Source organism: Melozone crissalis, unplaced genomic scaffold, assembly GCF_028551555.1.
Source record: "Melozone crissalis strain CALT ecotype California unplaced genomic scaffold, PUWL_Pcris_2 ptg000009l_1, whole genome shotgun sequence".
Lineage (NCBI taxonomy): Eukaryota > Metazoa > Chordata > Aves > Passeriformes > Passerellidae > Melozone > Melozone crissalis.
The window spans coordinates 5,987,505-6,009,478 of NW_026535787.1; the positions used below are offsets into that span (position 1 = coordinate 5,987,505).

The following is a 21,974-nucleotide window of genomic DNA, read 5'->3' on the forward strand; positions in this document are numbered from 1 at the left end:
TACTGAAGAAAAACTGGAGCAATGTAGCAGCAAATCGTTTCTGATAAAAAGGATGCATTTCATTTAAATCAAAATGATTTAAACCAGCAAACCAGAAGTCTGCATTTAAAGAAATTATTTTACTCTTGATTTGTATTTCCACTTTTTTTCTCCTTGAAGAATACCCTGTTTTCATTGGTGTGCCACCCTCTTGCTGTGATTATTACAGCTGAATAAAACCCCTTACACTGTAACTGCTTGCACCATACCAGGACTTATTTATTTTGCAGGAGGGTGTGCAGTATCTGTACAAATCTACATCACTTAGCATGCATTTACTCCCTCAGGCTCTTACTTACTAAGTGGTTTGTTTTTCTGCCCAGGATTTGCTCTGGACTGGCTTGGGTTGGTGATGGCTCTGCCTTTCCAGGCTTCAAAGCAGGGATTGTCTGCAGGGATTGTTTGCACCTCTCCCCTTGGGGCCTTGGGTGAGCAGTGGGTGCCTCCTGGGGAAGGCAGGACACAGTGCTGGGGAGGCAAGTGCTGTTCCACTTCCACAGGGCTGGTGGATGCTCTCTGGTGACACCACCACCATCCACATTTGGCCCTGCTGTCACATCCTACTCCCTGTCCAGGTGCTCAGCCATGACGTCCATCACGTGCAGCCCAAGCAATCCTCCTTAAATTTTCTTTGGAAAATCCATTCCTTGATGGATCACATCCTGCTGGGCCTGAAATGGTGGCACAGGCAGTGTGTTTAATTTCAAACACAGCTGTATACAACTACTCCCAAAGCACCATCAGGGCTTCGCTCAGCTGCATTTTAACCTCCAAAGCCCCCAGCACTGCCTGACACTCACATCCACAGGCAGGGTCCCTCTGCCTGGCCCTCCTGGCTGGAGGAGCACCCAGAGCATCCCGAGGGATGGAGCCCGTGGGGGTGACGAGGGCGCGGGCGCCGCGTCCTGGCCATGGCGCACGCCCCGTGAGGAAGCCGTGGGCGGTGTGAGGTGACTTATGAGGCTGAGCAGCCTCGCAGCACTACAACTTCCCCCTGCACCCTGCCAGGGAGCGTTTCAGCAGCCCGGGACAGCAGCCAGGCCCCCATGGCCTGGCATTGAGCCCCTGCATCCTCCCTGCTCAGGGCTGGCCTCGGCGCTGCTCCGCCAGGGAAACGCCAGGTACCAGGGGAGGGAAACGCTGGGTTTGTGCTCGGGGTTTTTGGTGGTGGCAGCAGGCAGGAAGGAGAGGGACACAGAGGAGGGTGCTGTGACTCCTCAGGCTCTGTTCCCCCAACCTTATTCCCCTCTCCTCCCAGCCCAGGAGCTGCAGGAAGATGATGTGCCTGCCCGCCTCCCCACCGGCGCCGAGGACCTGCCTGAGGCTCGGGCTCTTGGTGCTGCTCTGCCTTGGGATAGGTAAGCAGGAGCCAGGATGGGAGTGTGGGAAGGGGCTGGCAACCAGCAGCAGCACCCATGGGATGGTCAACAGGGGATGGTGGCCCTCAGGACACCCCTGGTGCCTTCTGCCAGTGCTGAGCCCAGGGTTTGGGGCAGCTGGCCCTTCACTGAGGAGCCCTCAGCTCTTGGCTTCCCAGGCCATTGCACCAGGCTGCTGGCTCCCAGACAGGCATGGTGGTCTCCCATCCCAGCCAGGGTGAGAGAAATGAGGGTGAGAGACATGATGGTGAGAGAAATTAGGGTGTTTTTGGTCAGCTGATGTCTGTGGGGAGCACATGGCACAGCCCTTGGACTTCGGTTTCGGTGGCAGCGTGGTTTCCGCAGCTCTTTGGGGGTTCAGAGTGGGTGCGTGGTGGAAAAGATTGGCAAAGGTGGCAGCTTGGGGTGCTCTGCACCTCCTGGGCAGCTCAGCACAGAGCAGAGTTCTTTCTCCAGCAGCACAAATCCCCACTGACGTCCTGCCTGGGCTGTCCCCTGTCCTTTTCTGAGGACTTGCCATAAAGCTCACACAGATCGCTCCTCGCCTCAACAGGCTTGGGATGAGTCTTCTCAGATGTGTGAAATGTTAACCTGGAAACCACACAAAATTCACTTCTGAGCTGGAGTTCGTTTTGGATGCAAAATAAGTTGTGCTTATTGGCATTTTAGTGGTTTATTGCTGCTCCAGAGCAAACCTGGGCAGAACTGGGGCTTTTGTTAAAAATCAAGCGATGCAAAATGAGGAGCTTTTCATGGTTCTATTGTGAAACTGGGAGGTATTTGATGCCAGGCTTCATTTTGAGTTTCAGCCTCAGAATTTTAAGATAAAACTTGGAGAATTTATCAGGGAGTGAATTGCAGAGCTCACTGTAAAGAAAGCAATGACCTCAAATGTCTCTCTGGGATCTCTGCTCTTCTGTCTTCCCCTCACTCCTTCCCCTGCCTCTGTGCTTGCAAAGCATCTGCCAAGCACAAATATATTTCGCTTGTATTTGCATCAGGCAGACAATCTATCATGAGATAGAGAGAACTGTTTCTCTCACAGTAATTTAAGAGCTTGTGGTATGTTAATAATGTAATTACAATAATATGGTAATTTGCCAGTCATGTAATTTCTCTGAAAATTATTCTGGTTAAAGGATGTATAAAGGATGCTAAAGGATGTATGGTTTGATGCATGCTAATATCTACTACAAGAAATAGGAGTTTGATAAGAAAACTAAGTGTTCCTCTAGTTTTACTTTTGGGGCGCAATTTTTAGATGCTTCTCAAGCAACAACTCAGTGGAAGTCCTGGTGCCTCAGGAGCAGTGCTTGGCAGACTGATAATGTGGCTGATGCTCTTATTTTCCTCTCTGTATGCACTCACACACACTCTGAACCCTTTCTCTCCAAAGATCAGCATTCCTACATCAGTGCTCCTGGAAAATACATGGAGCAGTACCCACTGAGGACTGGGTTTTAAAAGCCGTGCTGGTGCTTGTGGGTGATGCCCTCTCCAGGCTGCCCACAGGGACCACAAGGACCCAGTCCTGACCTTGTTGTGGCAAAACAGCGGAGCCCTGGGTGTCTGCCATCGGCCTGGCAGTGACTTTCCACGCAACACTGAGTGAGTCACCACGTTTACAGGACATTTTGCAGGAAATTACACATTTTACAGGACTGACCCCACATGGGACTGCTTATGACCGCATCAAGGCACAGTCAGGGCGTGAGCCAGAGCCCGTGTCCTTGGTTTGGCCCAGGTGTGCTGATGCTGGCAAACCTCCCTGATGTAGCAAAAGGTTCAGGCAGCATTCTACGATGGAAACATGTGCCCTCTGTAAAGCCCATGTGAGTGAAATAGTAACAGAGGGGATGCCAGGCTGAATTTTCATGTCATAGCAGTGGAAAGCATTAATGGGGGGCTTAATTAAAAGGGTTTTGAAGGCTGTCTTTCATTGGAAAGGTTGAAGGTTGATTTGAAGTTGTCTTTCATAGGAATTTCATGTATGTGCAAGCTATGTAGATCCATTTATTTTCTTTTGAATTGAATTTTGCTACTCTGATATTCACCGGAGGTGCCCCACTGAAATGCCAGTGTAATTTAGAGCTGCTTCTGGGATGTCATCTGCTGCTGGAGATGTCCATGAACAACACCCCCTTGTCTCAGCAGAAAGTGGCAGAACAGCTTTAGTTACAGCACAAACACTTTTATTTATGATCTGAATGCGCTGCTGGTATCCCCATGGGCTTGGCTTTGTCCTGCCATTGCACCTTCACACCTACCTACAAACTGTAGGATGTTCTCAGTCCCAGTTTGTTATCCTAGAAAAATACAGCTTGAAGTCCCTCAGTGTGACCTTTCCCTGCCCTGTGTGCAAACAAAGCACAGGCACTGACTTCAGGGACCCAGCAAGCCCAGCTTTGTGTCCATGGAATATTTTTAAACTTCCCTGGAGTCTTTTCTTCCAGCTGGGGACCACTTAGCTCTCGGTTTCTTCCCAGGGGTGAAATTTTTTGAGAAGTTTTGAAGAAAATTCCCTACAGCTTTTCTAAATTACTGGAGAGTTGGGAAGGGAGGGGGAATATCCACTGCTGTCAGCCAGCAGTGGCTCACAGTAACTCATTCCGGGAATCCCCTTCCCTGCTGTGACTCCCAGCAAAGAGCTGGGAGTGGAGCTGGGCTTCACAAAGGGACAGGGCTGAGAAAAAAATCTCTGTTTTGTGGCCACCCTGAATATTGAAGTGTTTAGCAATGAGCTTTAGGTGCTTGGTGTCTGATTTCCGTGCCAGCTCTGCTATGGGCTGTGCTGGGGCAGATTTCACAGTGGGGATGGCAGAAATTTTTCTTTACCCACTGGATTTGCCCACTTGATCAGCGGATGCAAATTGAGTTTCTGACCTATTCCCCTTCATGCCTTCAGCTGTTGTTTTAATTTCTTTTTTCGGATGAGTTTCTGTCTCCTGTTCCAGACACATGGGAAAGAAAACTCTTTCGAAACCCAGGGCAGCGGATGTAAGGAACTCCTCTTTCTGTCTGTCAGTCTGTCCAGAGTGAAACCTGCTGTAAGGGCTTGTCTGGAGAAACAGAAACCCAGCCAAAGCCCACTGCTCTTGCTTACAGAGACTGTTTTACTTCTTCTGCTGAGTGATTCTTAGATGAAAGAATTTTTTAGGGAAAAAAACCACAGAAAATTCAACTTAGACAAGCTACATTTTTACACACAAAATAGAGTTAAAAGCATAAATGCCCAGTTTGTAAGGCTATGGGTCAAATGTTCCTTTCACCCACATCATTTCCTTTTTCCAGTGAGATCGGAATGAACGCAGATAGCTGCAGTGACCTCGTGTTGCCCTGACTGCAGCAGCTTTCTTGCATTTCTTGGGTCACTGAGACATTTGTGTCCTTGTTGCTGTGTGCATCTTGGACATTCCTCATTTAAACATGCAAAGTTTGGACGGGACACTTTTGTTAATTGTGGTAGATTACCAGCAGAATATGCCACCCTTATGCCCTCTCACCTTTCCTGCTCATCACTGCCTAGATTCTGAGTTCCAAGTGCGGTTTAACGGGGGTAATTAATCTGATATAAATGACTGATGTTATCCCTCTGCCTCTCTTGTGGTGAGTTAGCTTTTTTCAGAGCCAGTTTGATTTTACACCTACACTGTGTCCCCTGAAAGGGGACGGATGCAGACAGGATTCACAGCTGAGGGACACAAACAGGTCATTGCCACCAGGAAATGCAACCCTGCTCCTCTCTGGTTTGTGATCCTCCTCTTCTTTGCACATGTCTGATCCCTGGATTATCTACTGCACTCTCCAGCTTAGCAGAAAGTTTCCTTTCTTCTCTTTTTTTAGACTGGTATGTTAAACCAGACTCTGGAGAGCCCTGCAAGGGGGAACAGGAACATGTGGGATGGAAGGGAAAGGGACCCAGATCCCCTCTGCTTGCATGGGGAAGACATGAGATCATTATGAGTTTGCTGTCTGGCTGCATCCCAAGGTCATGCCAGACCAGGGGTGAATTTCCACATTCAGAGAAATTCTCACATAATTACAGAGTTTGTGTAGGAAAGGATCTTAAATCTTAATTTGTTTTAACCTCCCTGCCACAGACACTTCCACTAGAGCAGGTAGCTCAGAGTCCTACCCAAACTGGCCCTGAACACCTTCAGGGCTGGGGCATCCACAACTTCCCTGGGCAACCTGAGCCAGCACCTCACCCCCTCACAATAAATAATTTCTTCCTAATATCTGATCTAAACCTTCCCTCCTTCAGCTTGAGGCCATTCTCCCTTGTCCTGTTGCTACATGCCCTTGTGAAAAGTCCCTCTCCAGCCTTCTTTAAGGCTCCTTTTAGGCACTGGAAGGCTGCTCTAAGGTCTCCCTGGAACCTTCTCTTCTCCAGGGTGAAGGTTTCTCCTTCCCTTTAAGCATGTGTTTCCCAGTATAAATGCTGTGCACGTGTGGATGTGGTATCCTCTATGGGGTGGCAAGGCAGGTGTGCTGGGTGCAGTGAAGTCTGCCCACTTGGCACAAGGAGGTCAGTTTTGTTTTGAAATAGATTATGTTTAATTGTAGCTGTTCTGTCCCCTTTGGAGGGGCACCACCACTGGGAGTCTCAGGAGCTCATTTGAGAATATGTAAATCTTTCCCAACTCGGAAATGCCACAGGCTTTGCTTCTGCTTTTTCACTGTTATGCTTTTAAAATATCATTGGTCCCAGGGGACTGCCTGACTGAAAAGAAAGTGCTGACTGATGGCTAATGGTGGCATTTCTACCTACCCTGAGCTAAAAGGACATCCACCTTTTGATGAGCTCCAGTTCCTATCTATCACATAAAAATTGTTAGAAAAGACGATTGAAGGAAGTCTCTGCTCACTGCTGCTCTTGCCTTAGCAGGCACCCTCTGGTGTAGTTCTAAGTGCCCTGCAGACAGGGGTTTGGTCCCTATGGAGGTGTCCCTCTGAGTGCCCTGCAGACAGGGATTTGATCCCTGTGGAAGTGCTTCAGAGAGAGCAGAGCTCTCTGTCAGACCCCGGTTCCTAAAAGGAGAGAGCCCTTCCCTGCCCTGCCCTGCCCTCAGTGCTCCAGCAGCACCTGCCCAAGGGTCTCCTCCCTCTCCTCTGCAGCTTCTGGAGCTCCCAGACCCCTCTGGGCTCTCTGCTCTGCTTTCCTGAGGGTCCCTGTGGTTAGTGACCACTCTCCATGCTGAGCTCTTATCCAGGGCTGTGTCATCTCTCTGAGTGCCGGGGCTGTCTGCAGGGCATCCGTGAGTCAGAGCCTGAGCACAGACCAGCTTTTCTAACAAGTTAAAACACTGCTGGCAGGCCTGCAGTGTTTTTTGTTAGCTGCACTGGTTAGTGTTGCTATGGCTGTGGGCAAATACTTTACACCAAAAAAAAAAATTTAATTTGTGATTTTTTGACTTTGAAGTGGGCTTATGCGGGAGGTATCATACTTGATTTTCCTAGTTGCTGGCTACTTTCACCTTGTATCAGTTTCAAGAGAGGGCTGGCTGCTTGGGGAGCATGTGAGACAGAGATTTAGTAAGCACTGAAGAAAACTACAGCCTTAAGCAGTGGGGAGGACCTCGATTTCAGAAACTGCTGTGAGGACAGTAGCATGCATGGCAGTGGTGCTGCAGGAATTAGGAAAATTATCTGAGAACATCTTCAGCTGGGAGATAAATATAGAGGAAGTACAAAGTGATCCTGTCAGCAAGAGACACAGGCTGCAGGGGAAAAAATTAACAAATTTATTTTTGTCTGTCTTTGTGGCAAATCTCCCCTACCAGCCCCTCTTACACAAATGCCACATCTAGCTTCTGCTCCCAAACCGGGAAATCAAAAGAGTGCTGAGCAAGATGCAGGAATTTGATCTCTAAAGGAAATTAAATATGCAAATTTCCTGAGGACATCCAGATTTAGGGGCCCTCATAGCCCTTTTTTATTCTAGCAGGGTCACACAGGCTGGGAATGGAGAAGGTTCAGACAGTGCTCATTTCTCCAAGTCAAAGACGTCCTTCTGTCCCCACGGCCGTGTGTCCCTGCTGGTTTGCAGAGCTCTCCATCCTCTCCTCCCACTCTGCAGTGGGGGGAAAGGTCTAAGACACGATCCAGTCCCCATCTGTGAGTAATTCAGGTTCCACATCCAGCTCCTTGCTGGATCTGACCTGCTGCCTGGTGCCAGGCTGAGAACATTGCGGTGATTTGTGCAGGGTCGCGGTTTTACTCATGTTACAAACACAGCAGCCTGGACATACCCGGGCAGCTGGCTTGGCCCAGGCTGACTCAGAGAGCAGATTTGTATCTGCTCAAGTACTGAAACCCGAGCTGGAGCAGGAGGTGTCAGCTGGAGCCCCTTTGCCCAAGTATTTCAGATTCCCTCTTGTCTTCTCAGATGCTAATGCAGATCACCCTCTGGTTTTCAGAGCCACTCCATGGCTTCAGGGATTTCTTCACTAAAGGTGAAGGTGTGCAAACACACACAAAATAAAACAGTGTGTGAAGGCTGCTGATGGAGTGGGACACCAAAACACGCTGGGAGTGTTATAATAATTGCCAAATCAGCAGTATGGAGCTGGGCAAACCAGGGTTACTCCTTTGTTTAGAAGGAATGTGGCAGCATAAAGATGGGAAGTGCATAAAACATGGATGGGGTACCCCGAGGTTACAGCACAGAAGAAAGCAAGGATGAACTTATAGAAAAACCTGTTCAGAGCATTTCCCTGCCTCAGAGCTGCCATGCCATCATCATGCCCTAGGATGAGCACTAGACACTGAGCCAGTGTCTCCACACAGAGGTTGTCTGGGCATCCAGCAGGGTCTTGTTGTCAGCACTGTGTGTTCACAGGAGTCACTGATTTAAACACAAAACATTTCATGTGTAGCACAGGACATTTGCTGGCTTTTGCCTCCATGGAAAGCCTGGGGAGGATCTCATTCCTCATTGGTAAAATCACCTGGGATAAGGGGCAGTGTCTAGTCTTTTAAAGATTCAGCTTTTCAAAATGTCTTGATTTTTTGACTCATTTGGCTTGGAAATCCCTGTAAAATACTGCATTGCTCTCAAAGGATAAATCATGCAAGTTTAGGGTGAATTTCTGTGCTATTCACACAAAATGAGGGGTGTGGGCTGCAGGATTACCTGCAGAGTGGCAATCCCAGGTGCATAGTCCTGGGCAAAGTCAGTGATGCCATTAATTTATGATCAGAGATATCAGCTGCTGTTGCAAAAATAAATAGAGAACCAGAAGGGAAAAAAGCAAAGCAAGTCTCAGAAGGGCAGAGAAATGGGGAATGCAGGGGAAAAGAATGGCTTTGGATCTTCTGTTCACCAGGACTTACCTGGAGGTTTCCAGCAGTTTGAGGCTGCTTCTGCAGGGCATTGCTAGGTCCTTAGCTGCCTTTTGCTGTCAAATCTCTGTGCCAGAGGAAATCTGCTCTCCTGTGCTGGCTGCATGTGTGGTCAGGATAACAAAGCTCTCTGTGGCTGGGGAATTTCTGAGTCAAGGCTTGGGCAAAGAGTGCAGGAAATAGGGAGACAGGCTCAACAGCTCTCCTGACTCTGGAGCAGACAAGAAGGAACAATTCTCCTCTACATTCCTCTCTGTTCCACTTAGCCCTGCTGCATGGGGCATCTGCAGCACAAGCATACTTTGGATGAAGCAAACTTTTCTGCCCAGGGAAGAGAAAGTCAGCCCTTCCATCAGTTCTGCATTGTCATGGGCTTCCAATGATGGAGTGATGTGTGTGCACAGCAAGAGAGTGGGTGGGCTCCAAGGGGTGGGAAGAGGAGGGATCTTTTTCTAGAAAAGTCATTTAAAATGATTTCCATGGTGAACACCTTCCCCTCAGCCTGGCTGCAGAGAGCATTCAGCTCAGAAACGGCACAAAACTGGATTTTCATTTTTGCTTTGCAGTTCACCTCTAAAGTGAAAGGGGACTTTTGTAGGGCTGAATGACTCTTCATGGACTTTGGTTCCTTCAGGCTTGCAGCACTCAGGTTGCAGTTTCAAGGGTGCAGAGCCTTTTAAGGGTACTCATGACATCAGCAGGAGTTTCCAGCCCCTGCACATGTACTCCCGAGAAAGTTTTTGTTCTCCTTTTGGTTGCAAAGGAGACTCTGAGGGGCAAGGTAGGGAGAACCTCATGCAACTCATGATGTGATGTCACCCTGACATTTACTGTACACCTACTCTTCCCCTGTTGCTGCAAAAGGAAATAGAAAATGATCCTTATCAGTCCCAAACTTTGACTGGATGTTTGACTGGCTGCTCTTTCGAGTCTCTCCAATAATAGTAAGAGCTGCACTGTGAGAACAAGCGAAGATGTGGTCAAAGATAAAAACACATGTACACACAAACACACACAGAGGAGCAGGAGAAGCAACTTCAGCAATCACAGCCTGAGGTGGGCTGCTTTTAAGGTGAACAGAACGAAATTCTTTCTCACACAGCATGTAATCAAAGTGCACCAGTCATTGCCAGAGGATGTTGTGAATGCCAAAAATATATGTGCATTCCTGAAAGGGCATTGCTGAAAGGGCATTCCTGAAAGGGCAAGAACTCTTCCTGCAGGGTAGGTCTAGTAGCAGCAATTTAAATGCTGATGTCAAGAAATCCTGAATTTCAGGCTGCAAAGGTTGGCAAGACAAGGCAGATTTTCTCCTGTGTGGAAGAATTCGTTTTTCTCTCATTTTGTTACCAGTTGATGGCTGACAGAGGTCAGTCTGCTGAGCAGCTCCTGGCCTGCCCCAGCCTGGTTGCTCAGGATCAGCAATGCATTAGAAGGGGAAGTACAGGAAGTGGGGGAAATAATGAAACTTTCCCTTTGGAAGACCAGTGGAGTGGCTGAGTAGAAGGAAACCAGTTAAAAAAGAAGTTGCTAATTTAATGACATATTCTATTTTAACTAATATTAAAACACTCCATAGTGTTGCTAGGACCTCCACAGTATTTTTGGTGTGTTTCCTACAGATTTAATGTCAAGTATGCAAGTGGGGCAGGGCTGGGTGTGCGGCAGGGGAGAGGAGTGAAATTTATTTCACAGAATCACAGAATCATTTAGGTTGGAAATGACCTTTAAGATCTTTGAGCCCAACCTTTAACTCAGCCCTGCCAAGTCCATCAATAAGCCATGTCCCTGAGTGCCACATCTAGAGGTCTGTTAAATGTTCTGTTTGTGTCTGGGCTTTACTCCAGCTGTGCTGGGGCTCTGGCTGAGCATCTGCCTGTCTCCCTGCAGCCCTGGCAGCTGTAGGATTGCGAGCGAGTCACCGCAGGGGCCTTGCTGTGACAGTGGCCCAGGGTCTGTGAGTCACCCCAGGGTCTGTGAGTCACTGCTAAGCAAATGAGGGCTGGCAGGGAAGCAGCTGGTGGCTGCTTTGGACCGGCTGAATGTGAATGCAGCAGCATCCCGGTCCGGCCGGAGCGCTGCATCTGCCTTGGACAGCGGGGCTGCAGTCGGGCTGGGACTGGCAGGGGTGAGCCAGCATGAGCCAGGCCTTGCTGGGGCAGTGTTCTGAGGCTCAGCTTTGTGCTTTGCTCAGCTCACACTCAGGCTTTGCCCGTGGGCCGTCCCCTGTGCCGATGGGTGATGCTGCGCTGTCCCCGTCAGTGACACGCAGCCTGGCAGGACTTTCCAGCTTCCTGTCCCAGGTGTGTTTGCTGAGGTGTGTTCTGCAGGGAAAGAAGAGGGAATCTGAACCTTTTCTGTCCTGAAGGCAGCTCTTTCCTTGTTTTTCTGCTCTCAGGAGTGTAATAGACTGATATCCCACTTCCACCACTGGAGATGAGTGCCAGGCCAGCAGGACAGAGAGCAGCCTGATCCTCTGGACTAACAAAGCTGGGTTCACATCATCCCCAGGCTTGCACTAACTCAGGTGCAGCTCAGGGCTCTGTGTCCATGCTGGGTCACCTTCCAGCAGCAGCGGGAACTCCTTGCTGGGCTGCTCCCTTGGATGTGGAAAGAGGAAGGAGTGGGAAAGCAAGGCAGATCACGAGAGCAGGGTGCTTAGTTGGGGAATTACTACTCACATACTCAAAGTTGTACCTAATTTCACCCTGCAAGGACCTCATCTTATTGTTGTCAGCACGTGGCTGTACTCCAGGTATGGCACCAGCACAGTCACTGTCCAGGAGCTGGGGAACATCTGTGCTGGTTCCACGTCATCCCATGAGCTTTCACAAAGATAAATTTGCTCTAGCTAGACCAGGCAAAATTGTTCATTTGATAATGCTGGAAGGCTGATGATAGTGTGGCTGCAACCTTTATGTATCACTGTAGGGTTGATTCTAGTTTCTGGAATCTTGAATATTTTGGGGATTTTTCCCTTATAAAAATATAACTACCAAAAATCCTTGAGCCCCCCTGAGCAAATAGTCCACTGTGGCCCTGTTGGGCATGCAGAGAACCCAGCGGAGAGTGACACAGATTTTCCAAACACCAGGCTCTGAAAAGGGAGAGCAGAGGAGATAGCAGTTTGTGCATGTGTGTTCCTATCCCTGTTTTCAAAGGGACCAGCAAAATTTGTGTTCAGGCGAGCACCTCTCCTGCCTTTGCCTTCAGCAATCCTTGTGTGCCCGCTGGGTCATGATCCTGAGTGGGAGTGGAGTGTGATGTACCAGGCAGTGCCCAAGGATGGCTGCCCTCAGTGCAGAGCTGAAGCTGTCGAGCAGCTCAGGGGCTGATTGATGAGGGATGTGAGCAGTCAGAGCCAAAGGGGTGAGCTTTGGGCAGCAGGTCCTGGCACAAGCTGCGCCGCTCACTGACTCACTGGCTCCTGTTTGCCCCTCCCCTGCAGGCCAAGCCCTGGAGAAGAAAGTGGTCAAAAGCAAAGCGGGGGAAAAGGCCAGCCTGCCTTGTTGCCATGAAATCCCCAGCTCAGAAAGCCTGCACAAGTACCGGGTGTACTGGCAGAAGAACGTCACAGACGTGGTGCTGGCCTACTCCGAGGGGAAGGTGATCTCCCAGCACGAGCGGTACCAGAACCGCACGGAGATGGATCCCCGGAACCTCACGCTGTGGATCTCCCCCGTGGAGATCCTGGACAACGGCTCCTACCAGTGCGTGGTTCAGCGCAACTCTGTGCTGGTGTGCAGCGAGTCTGTCACCCTCTCTGTCACAGGTACGTGCATTGCCTCCTGACACCTGGCACTGGCACCTCCTGCCTCTCCAGTGCCGGCTGCTGGGGGTCAAGGATGCTCTTCCAAGCTTATTCATACCGTAGCAGATAGACTTTCATCAGGAAGCTTGAAAGAGTGTTAACTTGCTAAGTTACAGTAATGAAAGCTTATTAACTGCTTCCATTCCAGCAGCCTCCCTTCTTACCTTTCTAAACCTACCCCAGGTACAGAATTTTTTTCCCAACCTCCTCCCCTTGATGTCTTCCTCTTGTGAAAGGATCCCTCCTGGGGCCCTCCCCAGGTATCACTGGTGATGGGTGCCTGAGGCAGCTGTCTTTGGGGCAAAACAAAACCAAGCCCTCAGTCTTGCCCTTAGCAACACCAAGCTGAAAGAGAAATAGGGTGGCCATGGCAGCATCCCAGCCCTGCATCCAAACCCCTGTGGAGCTAGCTGCACTGCAGCTCCACAGCCTAAGGCTGAATTAATCATGGAGCTTTGAGGCATTTTACATTAAAGAAACCCAGGTCCTTTGTTCAAAATGAATCTGAATCTTCTCTTAGATTGGTAGCCCACAAAAAGTTCCACTGACAGTTTCCATTTCCACCGGCGTTTTTGTGGCAGTTGATCTCAACCAGAGATACCAGTGACATATATAAATATATACATGCATTTGAATACCTTTAACAGCAGAGAGTTACATGCATCTTCCAGATAAGTCAGGAGATTTGGCAACAAAAAAAAAAGACAAGCTCCTGAGGTTCGGCCATTTCCTGCTGGTCTGAGGGCATATGTGCAGGGAGACAAATTTAGTGATCTTTCTGGGAACTGGCATGAAAAAAGGGAAGTGTACTGCCAGCACCCTTTTTTAACCATGAGGGTTGAGGAGTTAACTGCATAAAACCCATAAAACTACGGATCTCTTTTCCTGTCCACAAATACTCCAGTTTCTTTACGGCCAGAAATCCCCTTGCTGTCTTAACAGGCCAGCTGAAATAATTATGGCAGACTATAGGGGCCTGAGTAAATATTATGTATGGCAGTAAAAGATCTCTGTATTGTATAAGTGACCCTGCCCTGATTCCAGTTATTGTAATGGGCTGCAGCTGTGATGGGCAGCAACTGTGGCTAATGAAGATAACTGGGATAAAAGGGGGTGGGTTGATCAGGGAGAGCCTTGGAGGAGCCGTGGTGAAGAAGCTGGAACAGCACTGCTGTGAAGGGTTGCTTGTGAGAAAACCTCCCTGAAGGTATGGGACCCTAGAAATATGATAATAACAATATGAATACAACAGCAGACCTCTGCTCCCTTTGGTGAAATGGGATAAAGTTATTGTGGGGATCAGGAAAGGGAAATGCTGGGATCAGGCTGGGACATCTGAAGGGATTTTCCAGGCTGGATGGCAGTGGGCCTGGAGGGAAAACTGTCTCTCCTTGCTTGCCACTGCTCAGCCACACAGTGTTGGGCAAGTTCCTTTCACTAGTGACTGGTTGCTTGGTATCCTAGCCCACAGGCAGGAAAAACTTCCCATGGTGAGTGCCCTTCAGGTGGGGGAGTCTTTGCTTTGGCTGTGGGTTTTGGGGGCTGCAAACTTCTCTGTGGCCTGACAGAATGGTAGCCAAACCTTTTGGTTTTGGGGGTGCAAACCTCTCTGAGGCCTGACAGAATGGTGACCAAACCTCTCTTGCTGCAGCTGACTTCAGCAAGCCCAACATTACGGCAGAAGTGTCCGCTGACTCCTGCGAGTCGACTGAGATGGTGATAACCTGCTCTTCTCACGGAGGTTTCCCCAAGGCCAGACTCTCTGGAGCCCTCAACAACATGTCCATGGAGTGGAATGCCAGCTGGGTGTCCGAGTCCAGCTTCAGCCCCTACAATGTCACTGGAAAAAGGGTGCTCAACGTGACCAAAGACGTCACCATCACTTGCTCCGTTGAATACAGTGGCTTTGCCACATCCACCAGTTTGCTTCTGAGTATGTTTTATTCATGTTTTTGGTAACAAAACTATTTTCTTGAATCTGCTGAGTTGTCTCTCTAGAATGCAGCAGATTTTGTGCAAGTGTTCATGCAAGGATCACCCAATGATCCTGCCTTTGAATTATACACTGAAATATTTTAGAGGCTGGAAGATAGCAGGGGTGGGAAGGGAGAGTTACAACAGAGGCTGAAAGATAGCTGGGGTGGGAAGGGAGAGTTACAACACTGAAACAGTGATTGACAAGCAGAGGCAGCTCTGTCTTCCTGCTGCTCTGCTACAGCTGGGCTGAGAGCTGAACTGGATCCTGTTGCGACCTGGTAATGTCACATTTGGTGGCTCCCACAGGCTGGGGCTGCCACCACCCCGTGTCCCTCCATACCAGCATGGTTTTTCTGCCAGCTGTGTGACACAGACCTGGTATTTGAACAGAGGGACCAGAGAAACACGTGTGCTTTAATAGCCACAGGCTGCACTTTAAAAGAATTTCCTCATTTAACAAGCATGTTTGTCCCTGCTTCAGTGAAAGGAACTGTCAGCTGGGGTCTAGACAAAATTCTGCTTTCAAATGTAACACAGGGTTAACTCATAGGAAAAGAATTCCATCACCGAGCATGGCTTAGAAGTGATGGCATAATAGATAAGTCTGTGCCTTGAAAAGCTTGAGGCACAAGTGGAAACAGCGTGAGGGAAGGCAGCACACTACAGTCCAGATGTTTTGCAGTAGAAGGGGATTTGCAAGAAAATTCGTAAAACCAAAAGGATTTTTTTTTTCATGTTGTTACCAAAAAAGTATTCTGAAATATCTCTGGGCCTGATGTTTTTACTGTGGAGATAAGGGCACCTTCAAGAGAAGACAGAGGAGCAACATTTTTCCTAGGGAATTGTACCTTATTCATCAAGGTAGCTTATTCATCTATCTTACTAAAATCAAAGGGGCTTGTGGGGAGAGGTGCCATTCAGCTTCAGAACAAATGCCAGGAACTAGTGCTTTATGAATATTGGCTGTTGCTGGATGTAGAGCATAATGTCCCTAATGAAGGGAGAGCAAGGTTATGAATAGCTCACTACACAGAAAGAGAGAGCAACAACAAAAAAGAAAAGCAGCAATCAGAGCAGGGTGCACTGACACAGCCACAGCAGTCACAAACCCCCCCACTTTTTGGCTTTTAGGATGTGGAACCACTCCCATTTTGGTACGCATTCTGCTTCACCTGTGAATCCAAAAGGAAAAGAATTAGACATAAATCTGCTGAAAACAGTAAGGAAAAGTGCAGAGTACCTTTGAGAGCAGAGATTTTCTAGCTGTGAACTCAGAGTTTTCCACCAAGCCTAGCTCATTTACCTGAAACAGCTCATGTGTCTTTAAATATTTCCTGTCTCAGTCCTGTTCTGCACAAAGACCCAGCTTCTTACGTTCAGTAAATGTGTTAAAAATTTCAGCCCATAGCAAATGTGGGTGAATGGAAGAAATTTAGGTGAAATTTCAGCTTTGTTTGCTTGTTTATTGAGGAAATCCATTTTCAGGCTGAATAGCTGAGTTAGAATTTGGCCAGAACCCCTGAAATTCACATACCTGCTCTTACATGAAAACACCAATATCCTTTAAGGTTTATTTATGTTTTATTTCTCCTGTCTCAGAAAAAACAAACAACTGCGTTGTTCCTCCTGGGCCTCCATCTTATAATGTCATTACTGCTTCAATTATCATCGTTATCACCTTCATTCTGGCTATCACCCTGGCAGCAAGATACCTCCCAAGGCATGGTAAGTGCAGCTTCCTTTTTCAGGAAGGTGTCTCTTAGTGCTGATGAAGTTTCTAGGTAGGATACACATTTATAGAAACTTTGCTGTCACGCCAGGTATTTCTGTACCTTTTTCTCATTTCCCCTTTTTTTTTTTTTCCCCTTTAGCATCCACTGTCAAAAAATCTAAGCCTAGCTCATGATTTTCCTACATTTTGTGTGCAGGAAACACTTGAGTTCAGGTTTGAGAGTGGAGAGGTGACAGGGAGTTTTGACAGCAGATCAAACTATTTCCAAAATCGGGGATAATGAAAAGGTTCACAAAGGTTCATTTTTATGTATTAAGATGCTTTAGGGTGCCAAGAATCTTGGTGATCATGATAGATCCAACTGAGCACTGAGAGCTTCAAAACTGGATCTCTCTCCACACCCTACATCATCCCTCAGAAAGTCACTGAGCCAAAGTAGCAAAAATACCTTGTGTTAGGGCCACAGGAAAAATTTCAGCAGAGCAATGTCCCACTTTTATGAGAACACCAACCAGGAGAGTTAGATTTGTGTTCTTTGTACAGCCAAAATTAGCACAGGTAAAGTGTCTGGTCCCATCTTGTGAAGTCTCCAGTGACTCCAGCCAAGTCTCCAAGAGTTTTTCAATGGCAAAGGGGACCTCAGATATCGCAGGGTTAGTGGGCAGCTCAGTTATTTACCTTTTTATCTTCAGAAAAATCATCTCTGTTAGCTGTTGCTCCCAATCATGCCTAAGCTGACCTTGCCAGAAAGTCCCTGAGGATGTGGGCAGGCATTTAATGGATTTATGAAGGCAGGTAGGATTGAAAGTCAACAGCAGTAGGTGCCTTATCCACAGCCGCCCTGTGAGCAGCTTTGCAGAGCAGCCCTGGAAATGCATGAGGGTAAATAACACCCAGCTGAGTTCTGCCAGGTCACAGGGGAAGCCACATCTGGGGATGAGAATCCCACACTGAGGGCTCTGTGCTCAGGCCATTTACACCCCCTGGCCATGGTATTCCCCCTTGGAAAAGGTCATTTTCTGGGCAGCAAGGGCTCAGCCCTCTCACAGACACCTTTAAGTTTGCCCTGTTTGTGTCTTCTGCTACCTCTACTTCAATTTCAGACAAATTCACTCCCGAGGCACATGTGTGGAGGTCTCATTGCTATTTTTCTTTCCCCCTCCTCATCAACCACATCCCTTCAAAAACCCAACGTGGCCACTGAGTCAAGCTGGGCTAATTTCCTTTCAGTGTTTTATCACAAAGAAAGGAAGTTTCTGGAAGGCTGAGGCTCTGGGTCACACCTGTGCAGCTCCTCATTTTCCACCCCTGTGCCCTTATGACACCAGTGCCAGTTCTCCTCCCCTGCTGTTCCCTGGGGCTGTGTCAACAGGAAAGCAACAAGCAGGCTGAAACCAAGAAAATCACAGTTGATCACAGCCTGTGCTGCTAGCTGCATGTATAATGAACTTCTAATTATAGGAGAAAATGAACTGGAATCAGAAGATTTGGCTCTCAACAAATATAGGCTGGAAATTAAAAGGTTCCTTACCATTAAATTAGCAAGATCCTGGAGCACACTGAAATGGCCTTTTAAATAGGAACTGAGTTGCTTTGAAAGCAGATATAAAAAGCATACCCATGTGGTAGAATGCAATCACCTGCAAACAGCATGGCACATGGCCAAATTAACTGGAATTTCCCTTTTAGTCCCACTTCCATAATATGCCCAGGGAGTAGATTTGCTGAGTCAGGTGGTGCTGTTTGGTTCAGCCAATTTCCAGACCTGGCATGGAAGAAACTGTAAAAGAAACTGCAAGAAGTGTAAGAAACTGAAGCCAGAGCTTGGACCCAGCTTTACAGTTTGTGTGATTGTCCCATTTCAGTGCTGCTCTCCCACCTGTCTGGGAAGGGCAGGATCTGCCCCAAGACGCTTCCTGTGGGTGCTGCTGCAGGTCAAAAGCTCTCGTGGGAGCTCAGAACAGGTCTGAGAGTGCCTCTGCTGTTCTGGGCTATGGAAAGCTGAGTCAGGAGCTGCTAAGAGCTCGAAAAGCCATGCTTCAAAGAGCTGAAGTGTGGGAGGGAGGAATAGAAAGGCAGAGCAAAACAAAACTAAAAAGTTCTCAGATCCGTGATTGTTGTGGTAGCCAGAACAATCAGGTGCTTTGTTGAGGTTCACAGCCGCCTACTCTGGGGAGCTCACAGCCTGTTTTGCAGTAATTTAAAAATGAAAACACAAAGCACCAAGATTAGATGTCACCTAAAGAATAGTTTAGGATTCACGTGTCATAATTTGTGGCAGCACATTTGCACAAGATTGAACTTGAACTACTGAAATTCAGCCAGAGATGGTGAGATATTAAGGGGATCTGCTTAATCTGAGATCCTCTTAAAGCACTGAAAGGATTTGTTGGTTTTAGCACAGGCATTCTTTCACTCGATAGGTAAACTGCAATTAGTGACATGTAACTTCCATCATTATTTCCCTTCTGACCTTACCTCAGCATGTTTCAACCTGTTCTTATGCCCTGTGCTAATGAGAGCAGTTTTATCCCCATGGGAGTTTATAGATAATATTTATTTGTAACAGAGCTTTCTATCAGCACCATATCCATATACTAACAAAGGATCTTCTTTTTCAGTTTGTTCTCGCTGTTGCAAGCACCAGGATTCTGTGGAAGAGGGTGTGAAAGAACACACAAAGGCACCCATGAGCTATAAAGTGACAGCTGAAACATCATCTGTATGACCAGACAGCATTTGCAGGTACTTTTCTTCACTCTCCTCTTGGCAAAACACTTTCTCAAGTACCATTGCATGCTTGTGCAATGTTGGCTCAAACCAGCACGGGTCATTCATCCAGCTGTCAGATCTGCAGGGACATCCCCTGCCATTGCCCTGTGCTCATTTCATGGGCCTCCCAGCTGAACACTGGGCAGTGTTTTTGGGCTCCTGTTGGGCTCGTTTGTGAGTTACTCATCCCTACCTCGGGTGCCACACGTGGCTTCACCACCCAGAGGTTCTGGCTGATTCCCTGTGAGCCTGACCTGATGCCTCAACATGGGAACATCACTGATGATAGAAACTGAGCATTGACAAAATGGTGGTAAGGGAGGGGGGAGAAAAAGAACAACTTCAGCTTTCCCAGGATGATCAGACATGCCTGTCCACTGCTGAGATATGTCCATTCCCTTCAGCAGCTGCAAGAACAGAGAAGGAAAATTTTCCTCCCTCAAGCTGGCCCAGAAAACACTCATATTTTAAAAGGAGTTACTTTTGAAAATGGAGTGTTACAAAAGAAGGGCTGGGGAAGTCTGGCTTGCCAAGGTTTTATGATTACAAAGGATTATATTTGCTTTGGCTTGAGAGCTCAGCAGTTTTCAGGGCTGTGTCCTCCAAAAAGACAGTTAAGTGAAGATTAGCAGCTAACTGTTCTTATTCACATCATTATCCAGGTGACTGCATGTCCTGCTCTCACCACAGGTGGGGAATTGCCAGGGTAATGCCTGCAGAATTGCCAGGGTAATGCCCTACAGCATCAGCTGTGGGGTCCTGGAAGTCACGACTTTGTCAAACTGTGCCCTGCAGAATCTAAAAATTCAATAGCTTGGAGATGGAAAGGAGGGGAAACTCTCATTCAGGCCACTTGTCTCATTTCCAAACCTGACCACCCACTCATGTTTTCCTCTGGGGAAGGCCCTGTCTGGAACAGATACTAGAGCCTTGGTTAGCATGAATTTTGGGGAGTTTTGTGATGGGAGTGGCAGGAGTTCACCTACAGAATAAACCCATTCTCTTTTGCTGTAGAAGTTTGCCAGGATTTTCCTGTAGGTGGCTGGTGCTTCCCGACTCCAGCTGTCTGAGGAGTGGGATGGAAGGTGTGCTTCCTTGGTGGCTGACTGCCATGTCCTGCTGCTGCTTAAAGAGGGAAGCACGTTCACGGGTCATCCTCACTCTGTTCCCGAGGCTTTTGCAGGGAGCGTGGGCCAGAACAGCTCCGAGTTTAGGGACCAGGAGCCCTCTTGTGGAGGGCTCTCGCAGGTGATACCTGTTTGTCATTACTGGGCTACATTTAAGGTGTGAAAAAAAACCAAAAAAAATCAGTGACATCTTTTCCTTGGGCCCCTCAGGTTCTTCCCGCTGTGCATCCCGCGCTGCAGACTCCGCTGCTGGTTGTACAGCGATGCTTGCTGCGTTGGCTCTCTGCGAGGGACTGGCAGCAGCAGAGCTCTCTGCTCACCACGGCTGGAACACGACCTCCTGTGGACCATGCAAACCCTGCCCACGGCGCTGAAACCCCGCGGTGGCCTCGTTACAGGGATTCCAGCTGAGAGGAGCCTCCGTGTTCCTGCAGCGGCAGAAGGATGTCACCAGTGCCACACCAGGACTTCAGCACCCTGCTCTGTGACAACCTGTGACAAGTCTCTGTGACAATCAGGGACCTGCAGAGCCCTAGTAGGGAGCAAATGCCCACCTACCCCTTCAGTAACACGGAGCTGCTCTGTGGGACACCCCAAATCCTGACATGCAATCTCATCAGTTTGTGCCTCCACGCTGCGAGTGGGAGCAGCCAAAACTTCTATATTCAGCCTCGCACAAGCATCTCTTCTTCCTGCTGGAGGACTTTGGATTTGGACTCGACCATTACAGATACACATCCCTTCTCCCCTAAAGAGGGAATAGTGGACAGGCTTTTCATGAAAAAAAGACACCTTGGAAGTGAGTCTGTGTGCCTCGTGCTTGTTTGCAGCGCTGTGAGACTTTTTAGGGAATGATACACACTGACAGCACTCCTAGGAGCTAATGAATATTGCTTACCCCCTGCAGTGGCACAAGTTCTCATAACCTTTGTCTCCTGAAAGGATGAAAGGACAGCCTTGCCGGCCCAAGCACCGAGGTACAGCCACACCACCTGTGCACACACATGGCCGAGCTTCCACGTGCATTCCTTCCTTCCCAGCCACGCCTGTAAAGCCCCACTGGAACCTGTGTGACAGCCAGAGGTGATCTCCTGTGTATCTGCTGTCATCAAATGTAACTCTGGGCCTTGCTTCATGAACCTGGCTCTGCTTCTGCATGTACATCTGCCACAGGATACTTGTTAGCGAAAGCTCTGCAGATTTTTGGGAGTTTCTCACCGCAATGTGAGGATCTTTACTTTGCATTGAACATTGCTGCTTTCTGCCAGTGTTCTCTACCCAGCCAGGACTACAAGGAATTTCCCTACAGGATGCTAACATTGAACAGGACTCATCTGATCCAGGTGACATTCTTGCCTACTGTGTAGGAAAAAAATGGCTTCTCATTTTGAGGGAAAAGGAGGAAAATGCCCTAACCCCCAATAAGCTTCCCAAGCAACTCTGCCCTGAGTTTGACTGGAATGTTTTTTTCCCTTTTGCTCTGCAAGCCGTACCCACTCCCTCGCTGTTCTATCCACGTTATCAGGGCAAACCAAAGTCTGACAGCACAGTGCCATCCTCTTGGTGGGATATGTTGTTACTTGGGCTGCTTATCTTCCTAGGACACAGCAAAGACATAGTCCATCCATTTCACTTTTTTTCTACTTGGTACAGATTGAGAAACTGCTGGAGAAAATAGGAGGATTAAAAATGGTTTATAGGATACTGAGCTCTGAGATTAAGTAAAAAATGAGACAATGCTCCCTTCCTACTCCTGTGGAGTCACACTGTGCCATCACCTTTTTACTGCTTTC

General features: G+C 48.2%; 1 protein-coding gene across 1 annotated transcript; it reads left to right on the plus strand.

Annotated features, from left to right (window-relative positions):
• The first annotated feature begins 1,079 nt into the window (after positions 1-1,079).
• Positions 1,080-20,628, plus strand: LOC128933479 (T-lymphocyte activation antigen CD80-like). The gene is made up of 7 exons (XM_054270472.1): positions 1,080-1,160; positions 1,298-1,397; positions 12,211-12,534; positions 14,225-14,506; positions 16,150-16,275; positions 18,904-19,027; positions 20,392-20,628. Exons 2-6 carry the CDS (start codon positions 1,316-1,318, stop codon positions 19,008-19,010), a joined length of 921 nt encoding a protein of 306 aa, XP_054126447.1. The 5' UTR covers positions 1,080-1,160; positions 1,298-1,315; the 3' UTR covers positions 19,011-19,027; positions 20,392-20,628.
• Positions 20,629-21,974: the final 1,346 nt, after the last annotated feature.